General features: G+C 55.7%; 1 protein-coding gene across 1 annotated transcript; it reads left to right on the forward strand.

Moving 5' to 3' along the window:
* Positions 1–241: 241 nt before the first annotated feature.
* OTUD7B (OTU deubiquitinase 7B) lies at positions 242–21,586 on the forward strand. Its single transcript, XM_082496246.1, has 11 exons — positions 242–318; positions 4,495–4,665; positions 5,304–5,519; positions 11,829–11,930; positions 12,729–12,856; positions 14,756–14,868; positions 16,018–16,145; positions 16,802–16,951; positions 17,562–17,676; positions 18,547–18,631; positions 19,659–21,586. Exons 1-11 carry the CDS (start codon positions 246–248, stop codon positions 20,973–20,975), a joined length of 2,598 nt encoding a protein of 865 aa, XP_082352372.1. The 5' UTR covers positions 242–245; the 3' UTR covers positions 20,976–21,586.
* Positions 21,587–22,682: the final 1,096 nt, after the last annotated feature.

Genomic DNA, 22,682 nt, shown 5'->3' on the forward strand with positions numbered 1-22,682 from the left:
AATTAAACACAAACACAATTAATTTTAGAGGGGGGGGGGAGGTGTTTTTCCCCCACTCGGCACCTGCCATCGGATAGTTCCCGGCCGGCTGGGAGGCAGCCTGGCCCAGGTTAATTATTTTATCCCCAGTAACGCGAGCCGCCCGCGCTGCTCTTCTCTCCTTCCTAGATTGATGCCGAGGTGCTGATCCGCGCGCCGCCGACCCCAACAGCCGGGAGGCATCCGGGACCGCCACCGCCTCGGCTATGGACATCGTCCTCTCCGATTTCGTTCGCTCAACGGGGGCAGAGCCGGGACTGGCCAGAGACCTGCTGGAAGGTGAGTCAAATTAGGGGAAAAAAGCAGGGAAAAAGGCATGTGGTGGCTGTTGGTGGGGGGGGAGGGGGGGAAAGGGGTTGGAAGAGGGGTGCGGAGCTGCCGGCCAGAGCCCGGGGCTGGTGGTTGGCACACGCGATGCCGGAGATACCTTAAAATGGTGCCCTGGGCGGTGCGGCCGGCGGAATTCCGCCTCGGTTTCTTGTTACGTGGCCGGCAGAGAATGAATTTCCAACGGCGGCAAGGAGATCGCGTCAACCGGCAGCGCCGTGTCCGTGTCCTTCGCCCTTTCCCTTCGCGTCCCGTGTTGGCCACGAGCAGCAAAACCTCGAGGATTTATTATTTTTGTTTCCTTTCTAGCAGCGATGCCTTCAAAAGGGCTGAAGGGGCAGCGCTAGGGAAGGCTGCCGGCGGCCTCGAAGCAGTATAGGGGTAATTATATAGGCAAAACGCTGCTGTTACTGCTCCGTCTCGTTCCGCTTGTGCCGGCGGTTTGATTACGCCGATAGGAACGGCTGTTCTCTCGGTGCCGGTGGCCTCCAAGCAGAGCGTCCGCGCCGAGCCCTGTCTATCCCCGGTTCCGACCGAACAGTGTCCCTCGCTTTAAGGGGACGGAGGTGCTTAGGGTGCTCGGGAGCGGAACTCGAGCATCGCCTGCATTCGGTTTGCTTTTAATGGGACAGGCCAGCCCCCCGGAGCACGCCACGCCGCGCCAGCGCTCCACCTCGGGGGGTTTTTAAGTGTATATGTTCACCCTCAAATACGGCGTAATATTGGCTTTGGCAAAAGTTCCCTAAGGTGGAGAAGTTGCCCCCCGGCCATGGCGATTAGCCGAAGGCTGCGGGTAATACTTTTTATTACTCTCTATTTTTATATATGTATATTGTATATATTTTAGTATTTTTTATTACCCTCTATTTTATTACTCTCTATTTTTTTATTACCCTCTACTCGCAGCCGCGGGACGGGGCAGAGGAGAGAGGAGAGCAGGTCTTCATTTTGGGGCCGGGAACTTGTCGCCTTTGGGCTAACGCCGCAAAAGGGCGGTGAGTAAATACTGTCCTGTGCCGCAACACTGGAGGACGGAGCCATCGCGTGAGAAGCGGGGCGGTTTGTGCGTAATTAACCAATCTGTAATTAGAATGGAAGACCATACCGGCTGTGTTTCTTCCTTTTTCTCCCATAATACAGGTCGGTTTTTGCAGCCGCTTCAACCCGGCACCGGCCGATGCTCCTACAGCATCCCCGTGCCGGCTCCCGCCTGCTGCCGCTCCGGATGCTCTGGCAGCGACAAATTCAAAGCCCAAAAATTATTGCTATAATCTGTGTCTTTAGGCAATTTCCTCCACCTCCTCAGCGCTCGCGGCAGCGATTCGTAGCCTTTCCCCTCCCCCCTTCAAAACTCCCGTTTCGCTGTGTTCGAGGCTCCCGCCCTTAATTTCGGCAGCCGAGCGTCGTCTCGGCGGAAGTCTGGCGAGTTGTGGGTTTTGCGGTGTGTTTATGTTCCGGTTTCTGGGTTTGGGTTGCTTTGTTTCGCGGCAGGATTTCTAACGTCGTCTTGCGGAGGAAATACTCAGGCTCGCGATAGAAAAAGGCTTCAGGCAGATACTCCGTCGAACCCTCCGTCTCCCGCCCGGCGCACGGGTTGATTTATTTTGACACCGATGGTTTTAGCTCATTTCCGTGACGTGCCGCTGAGTCGCTGCTGTCTCTCCTGCAGCCTCGGTGGAGTTGACAACTCCCGGGGTGGAAACGAGGGAAAACACAGAGATTTTTCTATTTTTTTTGGGTGGGTACGAGTGAAAGCAGTCGGGTAAAAATAGATGTATAAAGCGAATTACTCAGACCATAGAATTGTTGAGGTTGGAAGGGACCTGTAAGATCATCAGGTCCAACCAGATGTGAAGTTTGAGGGCGATACGAGCGATTTAAGTCACTCTTTCTCGCTGCGCTTTCGAGTTTCGTGCGCGTGTCAAGCGAAGTCGCTGCCCGGTGGCAGTGGCAGGTCCTCTGGGTGATGGTCTTCTCCATCATTCTTCTCCGCGGCGCCCTCGGACGCCCCTCGCCTCGCCAGCGAAGGATTGTGGCATACCGGTGCACGCAAAACTAACGACCCGGGGCAGGAGATGTGTTAATTAGGAAAATTATTTAGGTCCTGCTCTTTGAAACGGTTCCGTGTCCTGGCAAGGAGGAGCTCGCTGAGTCCGTCACACCCGCCCTGGTTTGCTGCTCGCCGGTCACTGGGAGCTCTGAACACAGACATTTCTGGGTCCGTTCAGCTGCCATCGTTTCGTGTAGAGTTGCCAAAATTTAGGATGGTTTTTTTTTCCTCCAAAGTTTAGCTTTTTTTGCAGTTTCTGAAGCGGCTGCCGGGGAAGCTGGCTGGCAACGGCAGTGGGTCGGCGGCGCGGGGGTCTCCTGACCTCTTGAAGCAAATCGCAAATGTAATTTTAATCTGATGGGTCACTCTCATTCTTTGACACTGATTCGTTATTTCATTAAAGAAAAAAGGAAAAAACAAACAAAACCCCCCCCCCCAAAAAAAACAACCCACCCCCTCGACTCAAAAGGTAAACCTCAGAATAACTTTCCCTTTGGAGTCGGTGGTTAAACGCTGCAAATTACATCTCTTGAAAGAATGTCAGTGCTTGAGAAGCGTATTTCCTTTAGGGCATCAGACGTAACGACTTCTTTTGTTGTCCGTGAGCTGTCACAGAGGCCAATTGGCGGTTTATATATCTTTCCTGTAGCGGAGTTACTATATATAAGTTGGCTTGCTTTCTACAGAGGCGGCTAACGTGCTAATTTAAGAGCCTGGATTAACAGTGTTCATAAAAAAAAGAAAAATAATCACAGTTTTCCCAAATGTAAGCCGTATGGTTGGCTTGTATTTTATTTTTTTTGCTATATATTTTTGCCTTGGGAAGACAGTGGCTCCTAAAAGGTCGATTTATTGCGCACTGAAAGACTTCAGCCTATTGAGAGAGAGAGAGAGAGACATATAACGTCCTTGCGGCTTGCTGGGTAGTGTTAAAAGGAAGTGGAACCGCTTTAAGGATTCACTCCACGAGGTTCAAGCTGTTTTGCCGAGTAGTTTTTTGGGCCAGCAATGCCATGAGCTTGCCGAGAAGTTCTGGGCACCTCCTCTCCCGGCGGGCACCTCCCTCGCACCGTTATTTTGGGCGGCCGTTGCACCAACCGCACGCAGAGGTTTAAAGAGCCGTATGACGACGGAACAGCTTTGGAATTTGGGGCGATTTCGCTCGAGCGTCGTCCCACGATGGGGGTGGGGGTAGGGAGAGGCCGGTGACTCGCTCAGCAGAGCGGCGGCCTCTGCGGTGGGATGGGATTATCTTCACGCAGTTGGGGAGTTATAAAACGAAGCGCTCGGTGTGACCTGGAGCGACGGGCCGCGGAGTTTGTGTGGACACTGGTGGACGTGGCGCAGCCCGACATCCCCCTCCCGTTCCCGAGGGCAAAAGTGTGTTTATTTTATTTCAGCTCTGCGCTCAGTGGGGGCTGTCGTGACCATGCCCTTCCTCATCCTGCAGCCAAGAGCCTTGTTCTGGCAAAATTATGTCTTGGACTAGATCTGAGGAAGAAATATTTCATTCTGAGGGCGCTGAGCCCCTGGCGCAGGGTGCCCCGAGAAGCTGTGGCTGCCCCATCCCTGGAGGGGTTCAAGGCCGGGTTGGACGGGGCTGGGGGCAACCTGGGCTGGGGGGAGGTGGCCCTGCCCGGGGCAGGGGGTTGGACTCGATGGCCTTTGAAGGTCCCTTCAACCCAAACCGTTCTGTGATTGTATGGAAATTTGAGGTCTTTAGACCATCGTTTAGGTTTTGCAGTTGTCCATCATCCAAGAGCAGTGGCTCCCTCTAAGCTCTGGCTGCGTCTCCGCACGCACAAACCACACATATAACCTGTGGCAGTAGAGCCAACGTTTTCTGGGCGCTCTCTGGAGATGCTTCCATCTCCTCCAGAGTTGCAAATCCCGGCCAGATGCGCAGCGACCGGCCGGAGGAGTGGTGCTGCGCCCTGCTTTCCCCCTTGTTTCTGCTAGACGGCCTTCGTGCTTCGTGATAAACTCCATAATTATTATTTTCTAGCGTGGATCTTTTAGGAACCGACTTGATTTCTCTCCCGTCTGATGGTGACCTCTACCGCTGCCTTCCCCTCCAGGCAAGAACTGGGATCTGAGCGCAGCCCTGAGTGACTTTGAACAGCTCAGGCAGGTGCACGCCGGCAACCTGCCCCACTCCTTCAACGAGGGACGCGGCTATAAACCCCCCGAAAAAGAGGCGCCTCGTCCCGGGCGACCGCCGCTCCAGCGGCAGGATGACATCGTGCAAGGTCAGTGTCACCGAAACGATGGGAATCAATTCAGTCTTCCTGCGGGTGCCTCTGGGTCTGGGGCACACGTCCCGTGAGGAGCGGCTGAGGGCCCTGGGGGGGTTCAGCCTGGAGAAGAGGAGGCTGAGGGGAGACCTTCTCGCTCTCTACAGCGCCCTGACAGGAGGGGGCAGCGAGGGGGGGTCGGTGTCTTCTCCCAAGGAACAGGCGATGGGACAAGAGGAAACGGCCTCGAGTTGCGCCAGGGGAGGTTTAGGATGGATATTAGGAGACATTTCTTCCCTGAAAGGGTTGTCCAGCACTGGCACAGGCTGCCCGGGGACGTGGTGCAGTCGCCATCCCTGGAGGGGTTTAAAAGACGGAGAGATGTGGTGCTGAGGGACGGGGGTTAGTGGTGGCTTTGGCGGCGTTAGGCTGATGGTTGGACTCCATCATCTTAACGGTCCCTTCCAACCAAAACAATTCTGTGATTCAATGAAAAACTTGCACGCTGGAGCGATCCAGCCGCTCGCAACCCCAAAAATACCACTGAAGGCAGCGGTGCGGTAATTGCTCTGCAAGCTTTGCTGCTTCTGCGCTGTTCAGGAGGGGGGTTGTCTTTTTATTTTATTTTATTTTTTTCCTCCTCTTTTTCTCAGAAAAACGCCTGTCGCGAGGCATTTCCCACGCCAGCTCCACCATCGTCTCCCTGGCCCGCTCCCACGTCTCCAGCAACGGCAGCAGCGAACATCTGCTGGAGATGCCCATCTGCACCTTCCAGCTGCCCGACCTCACCGTCTACACCGAGGACTTCCGCAGCTTCATTGAGCGAGACCTCATCGAGCAGTCCATGCTGGTGGCGCTGGAACAGGCTGGTGAGTGCCTTTTTTGGGGCGTTCAACGCTAATTTTTTCATGCTAATCCGGCGGTTTTTTGCAGCGGGAGCGAGCCCGGGGTGGCGGCGAAGCGAGCCCGTTGCGCGGGCGCGTACCTGATGGGTGTTATTTCGTCACTTTTTTTATCGCGTGGGGCAAGAGTTGAGTAAGACGCTGCTTCGCTTCGCCTGCGGACACCCAGTGTAAATAAATCATGGGTGTCGTCATCTCTCATGCGGCTGAAACGCTCAAAACACTCAAAAAAAAGTTGCGTTTTCTCACTCCCCTCTGCCCCGCACCATCCGTCCCGAGAGAGGAGGGGGGGGGAGAAATTCCTGCATAACACAAACAGTAGCTCATCGCCTCTGACGGATATTAGAAGGGATTACAAACGTTTTAGGTGGATGATGCGTTTTACGTGCGGCTCCGACACAGGGAAAAACTGGTCTGCCGGCTTTCCGTTTGCCGGCGGAGGAACCGCCTCGGCAGCGCGGATGGGGGTTTGTTTCCCGACGTGCTTTTTTTTTTTTTTTTTTTTTTTTTCCTCCCGAGTAGTTTCTGGGTGTTGTGTAAATAAGATTTAGCTGGTGAACGAACGGGACCTCCACGCTGGCGGGGAAAACCTCATGCGTGGAAGGACAGCTTCCGTGGGGCCAGGGGGGAGGGCAGGAGGACACCCGGTGAGATTTCGGGAGCTTTTCCACCTCTCCTGTTCCCGTCACTGACGCACACACCTAGAAAACTATTCCTGCAGACAGAACGGATATTCCTAACGTCAAATTTTCAGCCCTCTCCGGCTCAGGTGTCGCCGTAATGAATATTCTCGCGGGTTGGAAATGAGCACTCGATCCCAGCGATCTCGTTACGGCGGCGGCGGCGCCGTTGGGCGGCAGTGAAGCTGTCGCCTCTGATGCAAACAAAAGCTACGGATGGTCACGGCAGCGGCGTCGGGGGGTGGTGGGGAGCGGTGCTGCGGCGCGGGGCGAGGGAACTGGACGTGGCTGCGCTTTTTCAAACCCCTGTGCCGGGGCTGTTTCCTGGCAGGCTGAAGCGACGTCAGCGTTAATTAATTGATTTTTAGCCGGTGCCTTTCGAAGGCTGAAGCGCGCCTGCGTTGTGCACGTGGGTTTGTTATAAAGGGGTGTTTATCTTTATTAAAGAGCACGTAGAAAATATTCCAAGCTTAATTCGAAGTAGGGGTTGGAGCCCGGCGCTGCCATCCACGGCACCTCCCGTTATTAATTTAGTACGCGCTGTCCTCGGGGGATTAAGCAAATATTTTATAGACCAATAAACATTCAGATGCTCTTCTCCTTCTATCCAGAGGTCCCTTTACACCACCGCAGCACAGTAAGCGCACTTTAAAGCGGCTATAAATTGTAATGACATCCTCTCGGAAAGCTTTTAGCGCGCTCGGAGTTGGACGAAAAGGTTTTGGTGGAGCTGAAAATGTGGCACTTGCCACAACCTTAGCGTTCTTTGTCACGGACCCCAATGGATTAAGCTTTGCCCTATATTTTGAAGGCGCAGAGGGCTTTTTTGTGTCGCACGCGTGAAGGAGCAGTCGGCGGTGCCTCGCCCGGGGCTGTTAAAAATCCCAAAAATAATAATCAGGAAGAACTGAAAGAAACCCCTGGGTTTGATGGCTTTGCCTTGGCTCCGAGGTCCGGCTTTCTCCCCGGGGTGGGGGACACGGTGCCAAGCCTTCCCGTGTCCCCCAGGCCAGAAACCTCCCGCTTCGCGCTTCACACTGCTATTTAATAAACACCCGTGGGCAGACTGTTAAAAACTGCTGAGCTGAGAGATGAGCGCGCTCGCTCTGCTGGTGGGAACGGCGTCGGAGGAACGGCAAACGAGTTCCTCGTTCTTGGGGCGTAAATGTCCCGCGTCTCGGAGCGGGGCGATCAAAGAGCTGGGTGCCGGGGCGATGCCTCACCCGGGTGTTGAGAAGCGTTTCAGCCCGGGTTTTGCCCGTGCGTGAGCAGCGGCGCGTGTGTGCGCGTCCCCCGCTCTGTCTTACCTCCCTGGCATCCAAATTGCGAGTATTTTTGCCTGTAAGTCATCAGTTCCCTCAGCAGGAGGGGCAAGGTCACGTCTGGGTCCACCTTCCTCCAAAAGGCAGGTGAAACCTTCTCGGAAGTTGCTCCACCGGACGCCGGTGGCAGCATAGGATCACTGCCGCGATGCCTTCGGCCCCTCCGCTGTCATCCTCAGTTCTCGTCAGAGATGAGCTCCTGATTAGATAAGGAGGCGACAACTGAATTATCTCATTTTAGGGAGACGAAATACGCTTGCTGCGGCATCGATGCCACTTTTTTCTGGCTGCTCGCCTTTTTTTGGTGTCTCTCTCTTTAGCCCACTTCTCGGGGGTGATCCTGCTCCTTCACTGCCACCGGTGATGCAGCAGAGGGGGGAAAAACCCCCGTGGTCTGCAGTCACTGGGGAAAGGGACCTGGGAGTCCTGGTGGCCAACAGGATGCCCGTGAGCCAGCGATGTGCCCTGGTGGCCAAGAAGGCCAATGGGGGGCATCAAGAAGAACATGGCCAGCAGGTGGAGGGAGGTCATCCTCCCCCTCTGCTCTGCCCTGGTGAGGCCACATCTGGAGTACTGTGTCCAGTTCTGGGCTCCCCGGGTCAAGAAGGTGCGGGCGGCAGAGCGCTGGCACAGCTGCCCAGAGAGGTGGGGGAGTCTTCCCCTCTGGAGCCATTCCAAACCCGCCTGGACGTGTCCTGTGCCACTGCTGGAGGTGCCCCTGCTCTGGTGGGGGGTGGGACTGGGGAAGCTCCAGAGGGCCCTTCCAACCCTGACCAGTCTGGGATTCTGTGATCTGTCACGTCAGCCCAAGGAGCGCGAGGGCCGAGTCACCCCCAGGAACATTCCCTTCCTCACGCAGAGTGGACGATGGCCTTGTAATCACAGTGGTGCTGGATTCCCCGGTAGCCTTAGGGAGGCCGTTTGGTTTTTCAATGAGTCAGTCCTCATCTCCGGGCTGGGAGGAGCGCCGTCTTTGTTCCCTCCTATTGCTCTGACCTATTTAGATGGTTCCTGTTAGAAGAAATGATGATGGGATTTTACCAACCGTACACAGGTTGTGTGCAGGTTCCTGATCTCTGCTGGGACAAAAAGATGTTCTGGAGCAAAACCAGCTGCGGGGCAGGACTGGACCCCATGAGAGTCACGGTGCTGGATGCAGAAGAAGCCTCTTGATGGTCTTCAGACGTGTGGAAGAGCTGTCTCCAACTGTGCCGCTCAAGCAGCAGTTGGAAGAATCATAGAATGGTTTAGGTTGGAAAGGACCTTGAAGATCATCAAGTTCCAACCCCCCCTGCCCTGGGCAGGGACACCTCCCACCAGCCCAGGTTGCCCAAGCCCCGTCCAGCCTGGCCTTGAACACCTCCAGGGATGGGGCCTCAACAGCCTCTCTGGGCAGCCTGTGCCAGTGCCGCACCACCCTCAGAGGGAAAAACTTCTTCCAAATGTTCAATCTGAACCTGCCCTCTTCCAGTTTAAAGCTGTTCCCCCTCATCCTATCGCTACATGTCCCAGTAAAAAGTCCTTCCCCAGCTCTCCTGTAGGCCCCCTTTAGGGACTGGAAGGCCGCAATGAGATCTCCCCAGAGCCTTCTCTTCTCCAGGCTGAACAGCCCCAACTCTTTCAGCCTCTCCTCATAGGAGAGGTGCTCCAGCCCTTGGATCATCCTCGTGGCTCTCCTCTGGGCACGTTCCACCAGGTCCGTGTCCTTCTTATGTTGGGGACTCCCGAGCTGGAGGCAGCACTGCAGGTGGGGTCTCACGAGAGTGGAGTAGAGGGGCACAATCCCCCCCTCGCCCTGCTGGCCACACTTCTGATGCAGCCCAGGGTACGGTCGGCCTTCTGGGCTGTGATCACGAGTTGCCGGCTCATGCTGAGCTTCTCGTCAATCAGCACCCCCAGGGCCTTCTCCTCAGGGCTGCTCTCCATACACTCTCCGCACAGCCTGGAGTTGTGCTTGGGGTTGCCCCGACCCAGATGTAGGACCTTGCCCTTGGCCTTGTTGGACTGCATGAGGTTGGCTTGGGCCCACCTCTGCAGCCTGTCCAGGTCCCTCTGGATGGCATCCCTCCCCTCCAGCGTGTCTGCCTCGCCAAACAGCTTGGTATCATCGGCAAACTTGCTGAGGGTGCACTCGACCCCACTGTCCGTGTCGCTGACAAAGATGTTGAACAGTACAGGCCCCAGTACTGACCCCTCGTGCTCTTGAACGTGGTTTTCTTCCTCGTGGAGCTCTCAGGGTTTGCTCCTAATAACTGCGGGCGGAGAAATATGTTGTTTTAAATACTTCTGAGGGGCCCCTTTGGCCTTTCCGCCGCCTTGATAGGAGCAAAACATGTGGAGAAGGGTTTGGGGAATGTGGTTTCTTTGGAGATGGCTTCTCTTGCGCAACTGGCAGCGGGTACAAATGGCTTCTGCCCGCCTCCCCGGGGCCCAGCGCCACACGGCGGGACCGCCCCGCGCAAATAGAGAATACCTCCCCGAGGTGTGTCCCCCTCCGAATCGGACCCGCCTGGGCTGGAGGAGAGCTCGCCCAACCTCCGAAGCACCGACCGGAGACGCCCGCACCCCTGACCCTCACCCCGGCCCTCAAAAAGAGCAGCCAATTCTTCAAGAAATGGATAAAAGTAGTAATAATAATTAAAAAGGCAGCTCGGTACTTTTTTTTTTCTCCACAGTAGCGCCGGATTTGGGTTAGCTTTTGCGAGCCGCTCGCTTCGCTCCGCTGGCCCTGTGCCACTTGGCGCCGGTTTGTGCCGTGGCCGTGCCAGGAGCTGTATCGAGTGGACATAGGCGGCTTTTCCGAGCGCAGCTATTGTCCCCCAGGCTGTCGACTAAACGCTTTTCAACTCCCGACGACGATGACGGGTTCCTTTCCCCAACGCCGAGAAAAAAAAAAAATAAAAAATTACCAGCCCGGCGTTGCACTTCACGCTGCGTTTTTGCATTTTCCCGGTGTTTATCGGTGTTTAAAAACAAGTTTTATGTATTTTGCTCTCATACGGCCGTTGTCACCGTGGTCGGGCAAACAATTTTAAGGAATGCTGTGTTCGGGAGCGGGGGGGGGTCGCTGGCAGGGACGGCGCTCGGGAGAAGGGAGAAGTTCGTTAAAAATGCTGGGAGAGGGCTGGGTGGTTTGGTTTTTTTCTGCAAGAGCAATTTAAAGGCAACTCCTTGGAAGCCTGAACAGCGTCTGCCGGCCGAAACCACCGCCGGTGGCACGGGATCCGCTGCGGAAAAGCTACCGGGGAAAAAATCCCGGCCAAGGGAGGCAGCGCCTGTTTGTAGGGCACAGCGGAGCGAGAGGCAGACCGGGCTGTGAGTTCAAAGTCCTTAATTCAGCCCAACTCCGTTTCCTTGATAAATGTTTCACCTCCAGTTGCGCTCTGCCTGACTGTGGCGCATACGTTAATTTTTTCCCCGGCTTCTATTTTTAGATGCTCTTGACTTGAATTACTACAAGTGCCTTATATTACCGAAAAGCTGCTATTTTTAAACGGCGTAAAGCGCTGTCAGTTTGTGTTTGCGTTGGTAAAGCTGCTGGGAGCAGCAAAAGCTCCCGAGTATTGTCCCGAAACCGCGGGAGCCGGGGGGGGGGGGAACAACCAAGGGGAGACGGTTTAAATAGGAGCGATCTGGTTACAAGAAGAAAAGCGATTGTGAAGTGGAAAAGTTGTTGGGCACCGTTTGCGACGGGCACTCGAGGAGGTGTTTTCAGCCTGCTGGGCTTGAAACAAGGGTTGGAAATAATGAGGGTTGGAAACAGGGGTTAGAAATAGGGGTTTGAATAATACGGGTTTGAAATAATATGGGTTTGAAATACGGGTTAGAAATAGGAGTTAGAAATAAGGGTTAGAAATAAGGGTTTGAAATACAGGTGAGAAATACGGGTTCAACCCCCTCTATGGGTTTTGAAGTAGGGTGGGGGGAGAAAGGACAGGAGGAGAACGCTGCTCTGGGTTAAAGTCTTGGCTTGCCTGGCTCCTCTTTCTAAGTCATTCTAATTTCTGTGCCCTTAAGTTCATCCTGGCTGTTTCCCTCCATCCCCCTGAAGGTTTGCAACTGCAGCCTCCCCTTTTTGTTGCTTTTTTTACCGTTTTGCCCCCTTTATTCTTCCAGCCGCGGGCCGGCTCCATAACTGCTCCTCTCTTTGGGTTGTCCCCCGGCAAATTAAGCAGGTTTCCGTCCTCGGTGGGGGTTTTTACGGGGAGGAACGCCCCAGTCCTACACTGCATATACGGGGCCCCCTTGTTCACGCTCTCAAAATATTCCCGCAGGTCGTCTGAACTGGTGGGCGAACGTGGATCCCAGTTGCCAGCGGCTGCTTCCCCTGGCCACCACCGGCGATGGCAACTGCCTGCTCCACGCCGCCTCCCTGGGTAAGGGGCTCGACTTAAATCACCGCGGGCGAAATAAGAACGAACCGCTCCACTTCAGACCCCGCGACCGCCCTTCGGGAACCGTTTCCCATCCCTTCCCGCGGGGAAACCGCCGTGCCGCCGCTCATCCCGGCCGTGGCGGCAGTAGGTGTGCCAGCAGTCGCCGCGCTCGGGCTCCGCGGGAGAGGAAGGGGTTGAAGGAAACGGGCTGCCGGCAGCTCCTGCGCTTCTCAAGTACCTCTCCCCTTCCATGTGGCACGTTTCCCCCGTATTTCTGAAGGAAACCTGAAATAACGGAGCCGCCCCTTCCCTCCTTTTGCACGTTGAGGTTTTCTGGGGTCCGCGTTTGATTTCATCTCGTCGAGTGTGACCGTAGTAAATTTTCGGAGGTTTCCAGACTTCTAAATCGGCGGAGTTGTGCGTTTCCTTCATGTTAGTGTTTCAGACACCAGTGAAACCACAGTCTCGTTTAACCCGGCTTCGTTTTCCCATCGGCTGTTGATGCAAAGGAGCCGCGGGATGTTTGCGAACAAATATTTTGCTGCATCCGTGAGATGCTTTAGAGTCAAAAGCGGCGGCAGAGGCTCTGTTTAGCCGCACGAAAACTCACTGCAGGTGGAAAACGCCGGCTTTGAACCGGGAATTTTATCGTTTAGCGTGAGAAACTGGTGTTTCTCTGCCTCTCTTCCCCGATTTACCCACTTCCCCCGGCTCGTGGCAGGCGGCGGGACCTCAGCAGACGGACAGGGCGATACCAGCAGCTGCTAATCCTCTCCTGCTGTTTCTTTCCCCGTGCAGGGATGTGGGGCTTCCACGATCGGGATCTCATGCTTCGCAAATCCCTTTACACCTTGATGGATAAAGGCGTGGAGAGGGAAGCGCTGAAGCGGCGGTGGCGGTGGCAGCAGACGCAGCAGAACAAGGAGGTAGGAACCGGGGCGAACCGCGGTCCTCTCGAGCCGACGGATGAATCGCGATAAAACATCCCCTGCGAGTAGGAGATGCTCCCTGTCAGGATAAAGTCCGCCTTGAATTTTGGGCAACTCCCCGGTTTGTGATAGTCGGCTGTCCCACCGCGAGGCGTCTCCTTCCATCTAAACTGTGGGAAAATTCTCTTTATTACGAGGTAGGGAAAGTCTTTATTAGGACCGTGTTATGCCCAATATTGATGGAAATAGGGAAAGGGATGGGATTTGCGATCCCGCGGGATGCGATGGCGGTGCTGGGCTTTCAGGAGAAAAGCCACCGCTGTGGCTCTTCAAAGCTGTGACACGGGGCTCCCCCAAAAGCAGGGAGACGACCTGGTCGAGGTGGAACGTTCCCAGCTGGTGCGAGACAGCCCCTCTCCGTCGAGGTGTTTTTGCCCGGGGGGTAAACTTTTGTTTCCACCTGACACTGAAGGATGTTGTTTACTCTCCAACTTCCTTTTTATTTTTGGAAGGGCACAAAGATTCCTATCTTAAGAGTCTGGAAAAAAAAAATGTATTTCCCTGTTTGAAGCGGAGTAGTTAATAAATAATCGGAGTTTTATTGCTATTAAAAGCAGCCTTTTATGCATGCCTTTAAACCGCCCGCTCCAGAATCAGCCGCCAGCAACGTACCGTGACTGGCAGGTCTTAAAAGGACTCGAAAATGCTCCGGGTATGGGATGCGGTGGCGTCACTCGCCAGTCGCAGTCCCCGGCGCAAGCCGAAGGGTCTGGGCGGTAGATGTGGGACGTGGGCGGTGCGGCACTCTGGGGATTGCAGGTGCCGCTGGAAGGGGAGGACTATGAGCTCCTCCTTCGCCAACGAGCTCGGGAAGCAGCAGCCCAGGGGGATGGATGCTGCTCTGAATTTCACAACCCGCTCTGGCTGCAATATTCTCCTCCCGCGCTTTGCTCCGCAAGCTTTAGATGGGCGAGGAGAGAATTACGTCTTGACGACATAACCAGGAGCGGAGAAACTTAATTAATGCCTTAGAGAACAAAGCGGAGAGCTGAGTGCGCCATCGGTTGCTTCTGGTGCACGGCTTGAAGGTTTTCTTGGCAGCTTTGAGGACTTAGGATGGGGTGTTTGGATGCCGGAGCTCCGGTTACGGAGACGAGGGAAGGAGGAGGAGGGTGAGGCTGCCCACCCTTCCCGTTGCATTCCTCAGCGGATCACCTTAAGTGCAGCGGACCTGAGCTCAGCTTGGAGCATGGTCTTGTGTTTTAAGGTATTTCTCCCCTTCCTTGGGATGAATACGGCTTCTGATCATAGAATGGTTCAGGTTGGAAGGGACCTTGAAGCTCGTCCAGTGCCCCCCCCTGCCCTGGGCAGGGCCACCTCCCCCCAGCCCAGGGTGCTCCCAGCCCCGTCCAACCCGGCCTTGAACCCCTCCAGGGATGGGGCAGCCACAGCTCCTCGGGGCACCCTGCGCCAGGGGCTCACCGCCCCCACAGCCAACAATTTCTTCCCAATATCTCATCTCACTCTCCCCTCTCTCAGTGTCAAACCGCTCCCCCTCGTCCCACGGCTGCCCTCCCTGACCCAGAGTCCCTCCCCAGCTCTCCCGGAGCCGGAAGGATTTAGCGCAATAGTAAAGGTTTCCTCACGTTCTGTGGGCTGAAATGTTGACTTCCCCCCTCCCCTTTTGGGAAAAGGCAAACTTCCATTTCCGGCAGATTGTCTCCCCCGCCGGCTTGAGGGCACAGGGTTGGAAACGTGAATCTGTTTTGCATGCTGCGGTGATCATTTTTGCATAAATCCGTAGAGAGGTGGCGGCTGCGCGTCTAAAACTGTGCTGCGGAGATTGGAAAATATTTACTTTGAAGTATTTGGGGGGGTTTGTTTGCTGTTTTGCAGTCCGGTCTCGTTTACACGGAAGAGGAGTGGCAGAAGGAGTGGAACGAGCTGATCAAGCTGGCGTCCAGCGAGCCGCGCGTGCACTACGGCACCAACGGCGGCGGCTGCGGAGGGTACGTGGAGGGGCACCGCGTTAAAAAATAACGCTTCGGGATGTAAAACGCAGCGAATATCTTCCTTCGGTACACAGCCCGGGATAAGTCCCGAGGGCAGGTGGAGGGACAAGGCCGGGGACAGCCGCCTCCGTCCGGCCTGTAGGGTGGTGAGGGGGAGGGTGAAGGTCCGTAAAGCGTCACGGGAAATGATTGAAATGCCGCCCCACCGCTTTCTGTGGGGTAACGCACACGCTGAACAGAAAGGTAATCGTGTCTCGTGTTGCGTCGTGTTGATGGCTGTAGAATGAGAGTAATAAAGAAAAGCTGAGTGCTCCCCCCCGGCAGTGCTGCCTCCAGCTCGGGGGGTCCCGACGGAGGAGAGACACGGAGCTGTTGGAGCGGGGCCAGAGGGGGCCCCGGAGATGCTGGGAGGGCTGGAGCCCCTCTGCTGGGAGGACAGGCTGGGAGAGGTGGGGGGGTCAGCCTGGAGAAGAGAAGGCTCCGGGGAGACCTGAGAGCCCCTTCCAGTGCCTAAAGGGGCTCCAGGAGAGCTGGGGGGGGACTCTGGGTCAGGGAGGGGAGCCGTGGGACGAGGGGGAGCAGTTTGACACCAAGAGAAGGGAGAGTGAGATGAGATATTGGGAAGGAATTGTTGGCTGTGGGGGCGGTGAGCCCCTGGCGCAGGGTGCCCCGAGAAGCTGTGGCTGCCCCATCCCTGGAGGGGTTCAAGGCCGGGTTGGACGGGGCTGGGAGCACCCTGGGCTGGGGGGAGGGGGCCCTGCACATGGCAGCGGGGTTGGAACTGGGGGGGCTTTGAAGGTCCCTTCCAATCCAAAGCATTCCATGATTCCCTGATTTCTGCCGTGCACAAGGTGCGTTTCAAGGGCACGTTATCGCCGCAGCCATCCCAAACAAACACTCTTTGGAGGCTCTGGAGATAAGAGACTCCCAGAAGCACCACGCAGCGGTGTGGTATTTCCTGGAGATGAGCCTCGTCGTAGAGTAGGACAATTTTGGGGATCTACTTCTAAAATCTCAAATCAGAGCTGAGATAAAACTTAATGCTGTTAACATGATCCTCCTCCACGTCGCTGCCTATAAAGACCTCATCCTGCTTTGAAAAGCAACTCCAGGGGTGAAAACTCCTTCCTTTCTTACTTCCCCAAGGGTTGAAAGCTCCGAAGAGCCGGTGTACGAGAGCCTGGAGGAGTTCCACGTTTTTGTCCTGGCCCACGTGTTGAAGAGACCCATAGTGGTGGTGGCAGACACGATGCTGCGCGACTCGGGGGGAGAAGGTGAGAACCGCACTCTCTTTGACAAGCCGTGACGCGTTGCGCCGGCTCGCGCCATCCCTTTCCTCTCCGCCGCACGTTTTCACGGGGTCTTTTTGCTCCGGTGACACCAGATCTCGACCGGGAGAGCCGAGCGCGGGGTGCGCGGAGCTGCCGCAGGGCGCCGGGGGCGATTCCCTCGAAGGGCGCGTGATGCACTGCGCTCAGCGTCGCGGTTTGATCTTTTGCTGTTTTTAAGAGCGTCCGCGTGATGGGGTTTTTTTCTGCCTCTTTTGCCCCCGCACGTGTGTGTAGAGATGGGAAATTCCCTTCCCCGCGTGTCGTATTTTCCACTAGCAGCCTTAATTTCCTGTCAGAAAAGATTAATCAATTACCGCCATTCTGTGTGCAGATTTTAAGTCGTCTTGCGGAGGAGTGAAGAAGGGTGTTGTGGGTTTTTTAATAGAAAATACAGGTTTATTTTGCAACTCTGTTCCTCCTGATATAAAATAGATGTCTATTTTGGGCTGTGGTTTTTTCTTTAGCGTCCCTCGAGCTGACGGATAATTGCAGGTGAAACCTTGAATGGAGCAAACAGCTCGGTCTGGAGCAGTTTCAGTACAAACAACTCTTAACTCTTTAACCTCTTACGAAAACTAACCGTCCTGATGTCTTTCCAGCCTTTGCCCCTATTCCCTTCGGAGGGATCTATCTTCCCCTGGAAGTCCCAGCCAACAAGTGCCATCGTTCTCCGTTGGTACTGGCCTACGACCAAGCCCATTTTTCTGCCCTGGTGTCCATGGAGCAGAAGGAACCCACAAAAGATCAAGGTAGGTGAGAAACAAGATTTATGGCAATACAGCGTTGAGAGCAGCCCCGAGGAGAGGGACTTGGGGGTGTTGGGGGGTGAGAAGCTCACCATGGGCACAGGAGAGACATGGAGCTGGTGGAGCGGGGCCAGAAGAGACCCCGGAGATGCTGGGAGGGCTGGAGCCCCTCTGCTGGGAGGACAGGCTGGGAGAGGTGGGGGGGTCAGCCTGGAGAAGAGAAGGCTGCGGGGAGACCTCAGAGCCCCTTCCAGTGCCTAAAGGGGCTCCAGGAGAGCTGGGGGGGGACTCTGGGTCAGGGAGGGGAGCCGTGGGACGAGGGGGAACGGTTTGACACTGAGAGAGGGGAGGTTGAGATGAGATATTGGGAAGAAATTGTTGGCTGTGGGGGCGGTGAGCCCCTGGCGCAGGGTGCCCCGAGAAGCTGTGGCTGCCCCATCCCTGGGGGTGTTCAAGGCCGGGTTGGACGGGGCTGGGAGCAACCTGGGCTGGGGGGAGGGGTCCCTGCCCCGGGCAGGGGGTAGGACTGGATGGCCTTCGAAGGTCCCTTCCAACCCAACCCATTCTCTGATGATTTAACAGTTAAAAGTGGGTTTTCTTCTGCCTCCTGCAGCTGTGATCCCCCTGACGGACTCCGAGCACAAGCTGCTGCCCGTGCACTTTGCCGTGGATCCCGGGAAGGAATGGCAGTGGGGGAAAGACGACAGTGACAACGTCAAGCTGGCCAGGTTGGTCACCCGCAGACCGGAGCCGTCGCAGCTGGAGGGTTGGTGGCTCTGTCCCCAGTTGTCTTGTGTCCGGGTGAAGGTTCTGCTCGGGGTGTCAATCTCTTTGGTGGGGATGGAGCAGCTTTTTCTCTTCTGATGCTCTGATTTCGGTAGGTTTTGGGTAGAGTTGTGACAGCTCCTCAGCTTCATTCCCACGAGGTAACGAGACGATTGCTCCAGATCTGAGAGCTCCGGGTCAGGCGCAGCTCAGAAATGAGAAGCGGCGGAGGGTGAGCTGTCATAGCCCGGCAAAAAAAAAAAAAAAAAAAGTATTCAAAGTATTCAAATCCAGCGCAGGTTTTACCCATACAGTATCGCATTTTGAGGGGTTTGGAGCCAGCGGAAAAGACTCCGTTCCCTGCGGGTTTTTTTTTAGTGGAAAGAATTCATTATTCTTGTTTTTTTGACAAGTGGAAATTTTTGAGAAAACATCTTTGCTCTTTTCTGAAGTTGTTTTTGTAGAGAGGAGAATCATTCTGAAACCTGCTCTGTTTGGATCTCCGACATCTGCTTTTTTTTGGTTCTTTGTGTCCGAGTAAGATCCTTCGTGGAGTTAGTTTTATCGCGTGGCAAGCTTGGGCTCCGGCATTCGGGAATCTTCTTATTTGTTCCGTTGGGGGTTTGATCGGAAGGTTTGTGAGGCCGCAGAAACGTTACCCTTTGTGTTGCCGCTGTCGCGATGCGATTTTACCCGTTGTGGTAAAATGTGCGTTTTCCTCATTTCAAGAGGACGGGCGAATAACTGTAAATACGGAGGAGGGAACCTCAGTTGCTAACGTGAAACTTGACTCCAACCTTTGGGGTTTTTTCCCTCCTTGTCTTAAATTTTAGCGTGACGCTGTCGCTGGAAGCCAAGCTGCACTTGCTGCACAGCTACATGAACGTGAAGTGGATCACGTTGCCTTGCGACATGCAGGTAAAGGGACGAGGGGTATTTTCTTCCCTCCTTAATTATTTAAACCTCCCTTCTGCGGGGCGGCGGACGCGCCGGCGCCGGCCGGCGTTGCTCTCCTTCGCGGCCGGTGCTCGGCGCCCCCCGAAATCGCAGCCGATACTGCTCTGAGCAGAGAAACGCCTTTGGGGGGAGGGTTTGGCTGTGCATTTTTTTTTTTAATTTTTTTTTTTCCCCCTGGAGCTTTTCATGACTGTTTTGGGGGCAAACTGGAGGCGCAGCCCCGGTGCACCCCGCGGGGCACGGGGCCGGCTGGCAGCGAAAGCGGTGCCGTTTGCGCCAAGACAAACAGGAGCTCGCGGTTTATATGCCTGGAGACACACGGGTTCGACCGTCCTTTTCCCGGCACCTTTCCTTGGCAGCAAAACTCCCGTCCGCTTTCCAAATCCAAATCTCCGGGGCGGTGCGTGGCCGGACGGCGCTTCGGGATTTTCCCCCCCAGCCCCCACCCCCTCTCCTTTTAAGGAGAAAACTCCCCAAATTTAAATACAGGAACGGGTTTGGTCTGTCTGCAGCTGTGGAGGTGTCACCTCTGTGGTGCAGCTCCAACGGTGACGTTTTCGGCTGTCGCCTCCGTAAGGGAGTGCGCACTCTGAGACGCTTCGCTCGGAAATACCCTCCCCCCGGCGCCGGCTCAGCGTCGCCCGCGGATGGACCCGTTGGCGCGAAGGGACGGCGGACGCCCTGGCGGCGGGGCAAGGGGCGCCAGCCGTGCCCACCACGCGTCTGGGTGACCAGAGAGGGGGATTTGGTGGCCCCCTCCGCCCCAGCAGCACCTCCTTCTCCCTCTCTAGCTTTGCCCCCGAAACCTTCGGCGGGTTAAGACGTTTCGGGCTGTGCGGGACGGCTGCCGGGGACGTGTCGGAGCGCGTTTGAGTGCTGTCGCCGCGATTCTCCCAGCAAGTCGCCGCCTCGGTTTTGCCCTCAGCCTCAAAAATCCTCCCCGAGGAAGGTGCCGGGCTTTATATATGTGGTTTTTTTCCTCCCTTAGGCGCCTTTGGCCCAGCCGGAATCCCCCACAGCCTCGGCGGGCGACGATGCTCGCTCAGCCGCGGAGTCGGGAGAGTCGGACAAGGAGTCGGTCTGCAGCAGTTCGGCGAGCAACGGCGGCGGCAGGGGTTGCAGGGACAAAGAGAAACCAAAGAAAGACCGAGAAAAGGATAAGGAGAAAGAGAAAAAACGGGCGGACTCGGTCGCCAACAAGCTGGGCAGCTTCGGCAAGACGCTGGGCAGTAAGCTAAAAAAGAACATGGGCGGTTTGATGCACGGCAAAACTCTCAAGGGAGGCGTGAGCAACGGGCAGGGGGACACCTTGGAGAAGAAGAAGAAGGGATCCCTGAAGGCGAGGAAGGGCAGCAAAGAGGAATCTTCCCAAGGAGACCTGTCGGCTCCCGGGGAGAAAACCTGCCCGGGTAAAGCAGCCCCCGAAAAACCCTCGGACCCCTCCAAATACAGCAACGACGTCAGGCTGAGCCTGAGCATCCTGCGGGCTGCCATGCAGGGAGAGCGCAAGTTCATCTTCGCCGGCCACCTCAAAACCAGCAACCGGCACCAGTACCAGGAGGAGATGATCCAGCGGTACCTTCTGGACGCCGAGGAACGCTTTATGGCTGAGCAGAGACAAAAAGAGGCGGAGAAGAAGGCGCTGGGGAGCGCCGCCCCCGCCAAAAAGCCGGAGCCGGACGCCCACAAGGGCGAGGAGGTGATGCTCAGCCCCGCGTACCCCCAACCTCCCCCCGCCTACACCATCCAGGCGCCGGATTTGGCCGTAAGCGCTAAAATAGCAGCTTTTCCCTCCGGTTATTCGGGCGTTTTCACCTTTCCCAGACCCTCCGCAGTGAACAGCCTGGAAGGGTCGCATCCCCCCGGCTGTCAAGACGGCCGGCGGCAGGTAGCCGGGGGCTCCTGCGGCAACCTTCCCCCCTACGCCACCTTACCCCGGCACTGCGCTCAGGCGCGGGCGAATCCCTACCAACCCAGTCCTTCCCACCTGGGGAGATTCTCCCCCACGGACACGGAGGTCCATCCCGCGTACCCGTCGTCGTCGTCGTCGGAATGCGACGGCTCCGCCTGCCTCCCCCCGCACGGCAACGGCTACCGGGAGCACCTCCAGCAGGACGGCTCGCAGAAAGCAACGCCGGCGGCCGAGAAAAACAAAAGCCGCGTTCTTTATAACGTCCAGCAGACCAAATGCAAGCAGCCGAACTGCGGTTTTTACGGACATCCGGAAACGGGGAATTTCTGCTCCTGCTGTTACAGAGAGGAGATGAAACGCAAAGAGCGGGAGGCGTTAGTGCACAGGTTCTGAGCGCTCCGCCCCGGCGCCGATTTTTGGGACCCACGAAAGATGGGGAAATGCAATAATATATATATATTATTTCCTTTTTTTTTTTTTTTTGGTTTTTTTTTTGTTTGTTTGTTTTTTTGTTTTTTTGTAACACCTCCCCCCCCCTCCCTTCCCGCCACGCTCCTCTCCCCTCCCCGCCTGCGGAAGGAGGGATTTGCCGTTGGATTCGGATTTGGCCGAGAGAAAAATGGGCTTTGGCCGGTGCGGCGGAGGCCACGCGGGAGGGAGAGAGGTCGGGGGGAGAGAAAAACCAGCGGAGGGTGTGCTGTGCTTGGAGCACCGGGAATCGGGGGGGGGGCGGGGAGGGGAGAGGGGGGGTCTTCAAAAACCATTTGATAAACCAAAGCTTTGGGGAGACGGCGAGCGGGGAGCAGCACCCGCCGGGTGGACTCCGACGTCACTGCCCCGAATTGAGCGCACGCGCCCCGCAAATCTCGGCGCGAATGGCGCGAACCTTTTAATTGAGAGAAAAAACCTTTTAATTGAGCGATTTCCTTTTTTTTTTAAAAAAAAAAAACAACAAACCCACTTGTTTTTATTTGCTGTTTCTCGTCGCTGGTACTGAGCGGACCTCGGTTGGAATCGGCTGTCGTCGGTCGGTTTGGGGGGGGGTTTTTTGGGGGGTCGGACTCACCCGAGGGCGGCCCTGAGCATCTCTCACAGGCTCCGCCCTTCTCACAGGCTCCGCTTTTTGGTTTTAAAACGCTGTTTTTAAACTCTTTTCCCGGGGAGGCGGAGGGGGGTGCGATCGCGGCGCTTGAGTGGGTTTGAGTTTTTTGGGGTTGTTCCCCCTCCCCCGCAGAAGTGCGCAAAACCGTTCCGTCAGTGGTGTGGGCGACCCGATTTAGTAAGAATTAAGAGGAAAAAAAAGCCCAAAGTGTGTCCACCCGACTCTTCCCACTCGAGCTCCTGCCGTACTACCTCTGTCCTGCCCAATCCCATCCACTCGGCGCCGTTTCGCGGAGCCGCGTTAACCCCCCTGAGGAATATTCAAAGATATTTTTGATAAGAGGGCTAAAGAGGGAAAAATTAAGAAGGAAAACAAAAAAAAACCCAACCCAAAAAAAAAGAAAACCCAAACAACGAACCCCGTAACTCACTGCCGCACTCGGTGCGATCCGCTGCGTTCCCTTCTCATCCCGTCCCGCTCCCGGCGGCGGCGGAGGGACCGTCCGCTCCCCGGCGCCTCTCGCAGGGTGGCTTTGACTTCAGCACTGCGATCTTTGCACAGATTTTATTTGATTTGATTATTTTATTCGTTTCTTTTTTGTTTTGTAACTGCAGCTCCCAAACCGGACTCGTAGCGCAAAAACTTCAGCGTTCCACCACCTGCAAATAAAACGTGAATTATTCCGATAATTCAAAGCTTTACAACATTCCCTCTTTTTTTTTTTTTTTTAAGTATTATTATTATTTTGTTCCTTTTTTTTTTTTTTTCCAAAAGGCATCAAACTATGCAATCCCTCCTCGCGCCGCCCTTCCCCGGGGGGGAGAAGGGAGGGCAGAACCGCGCGGAGGAGGCGAAAGTGTACTTAACGCCGGAGAATCACCCAAAGCCTTATTCTCCCGGACCCCCCGCGGTTTGGTTCGAGTGTTCCAGTTTGACCAATTTTAATATATATATACCCAAAACCCCACAAATGAAGGCCTTTTCCGGAGGCGGCGGCG

The sequence above is a fragment of the Vanellus vanellus genome (assembly GCF_965231255.1).
Source record: "Vanellus vanellus genome assembly, chromosome: 27".
Classification (NCBI taxonomy): Eukaryota; Metazoa; Chordata; class Aves; order Charadriiformes; family Charadriidae; genus Vanellus; species Vanellus vanellus.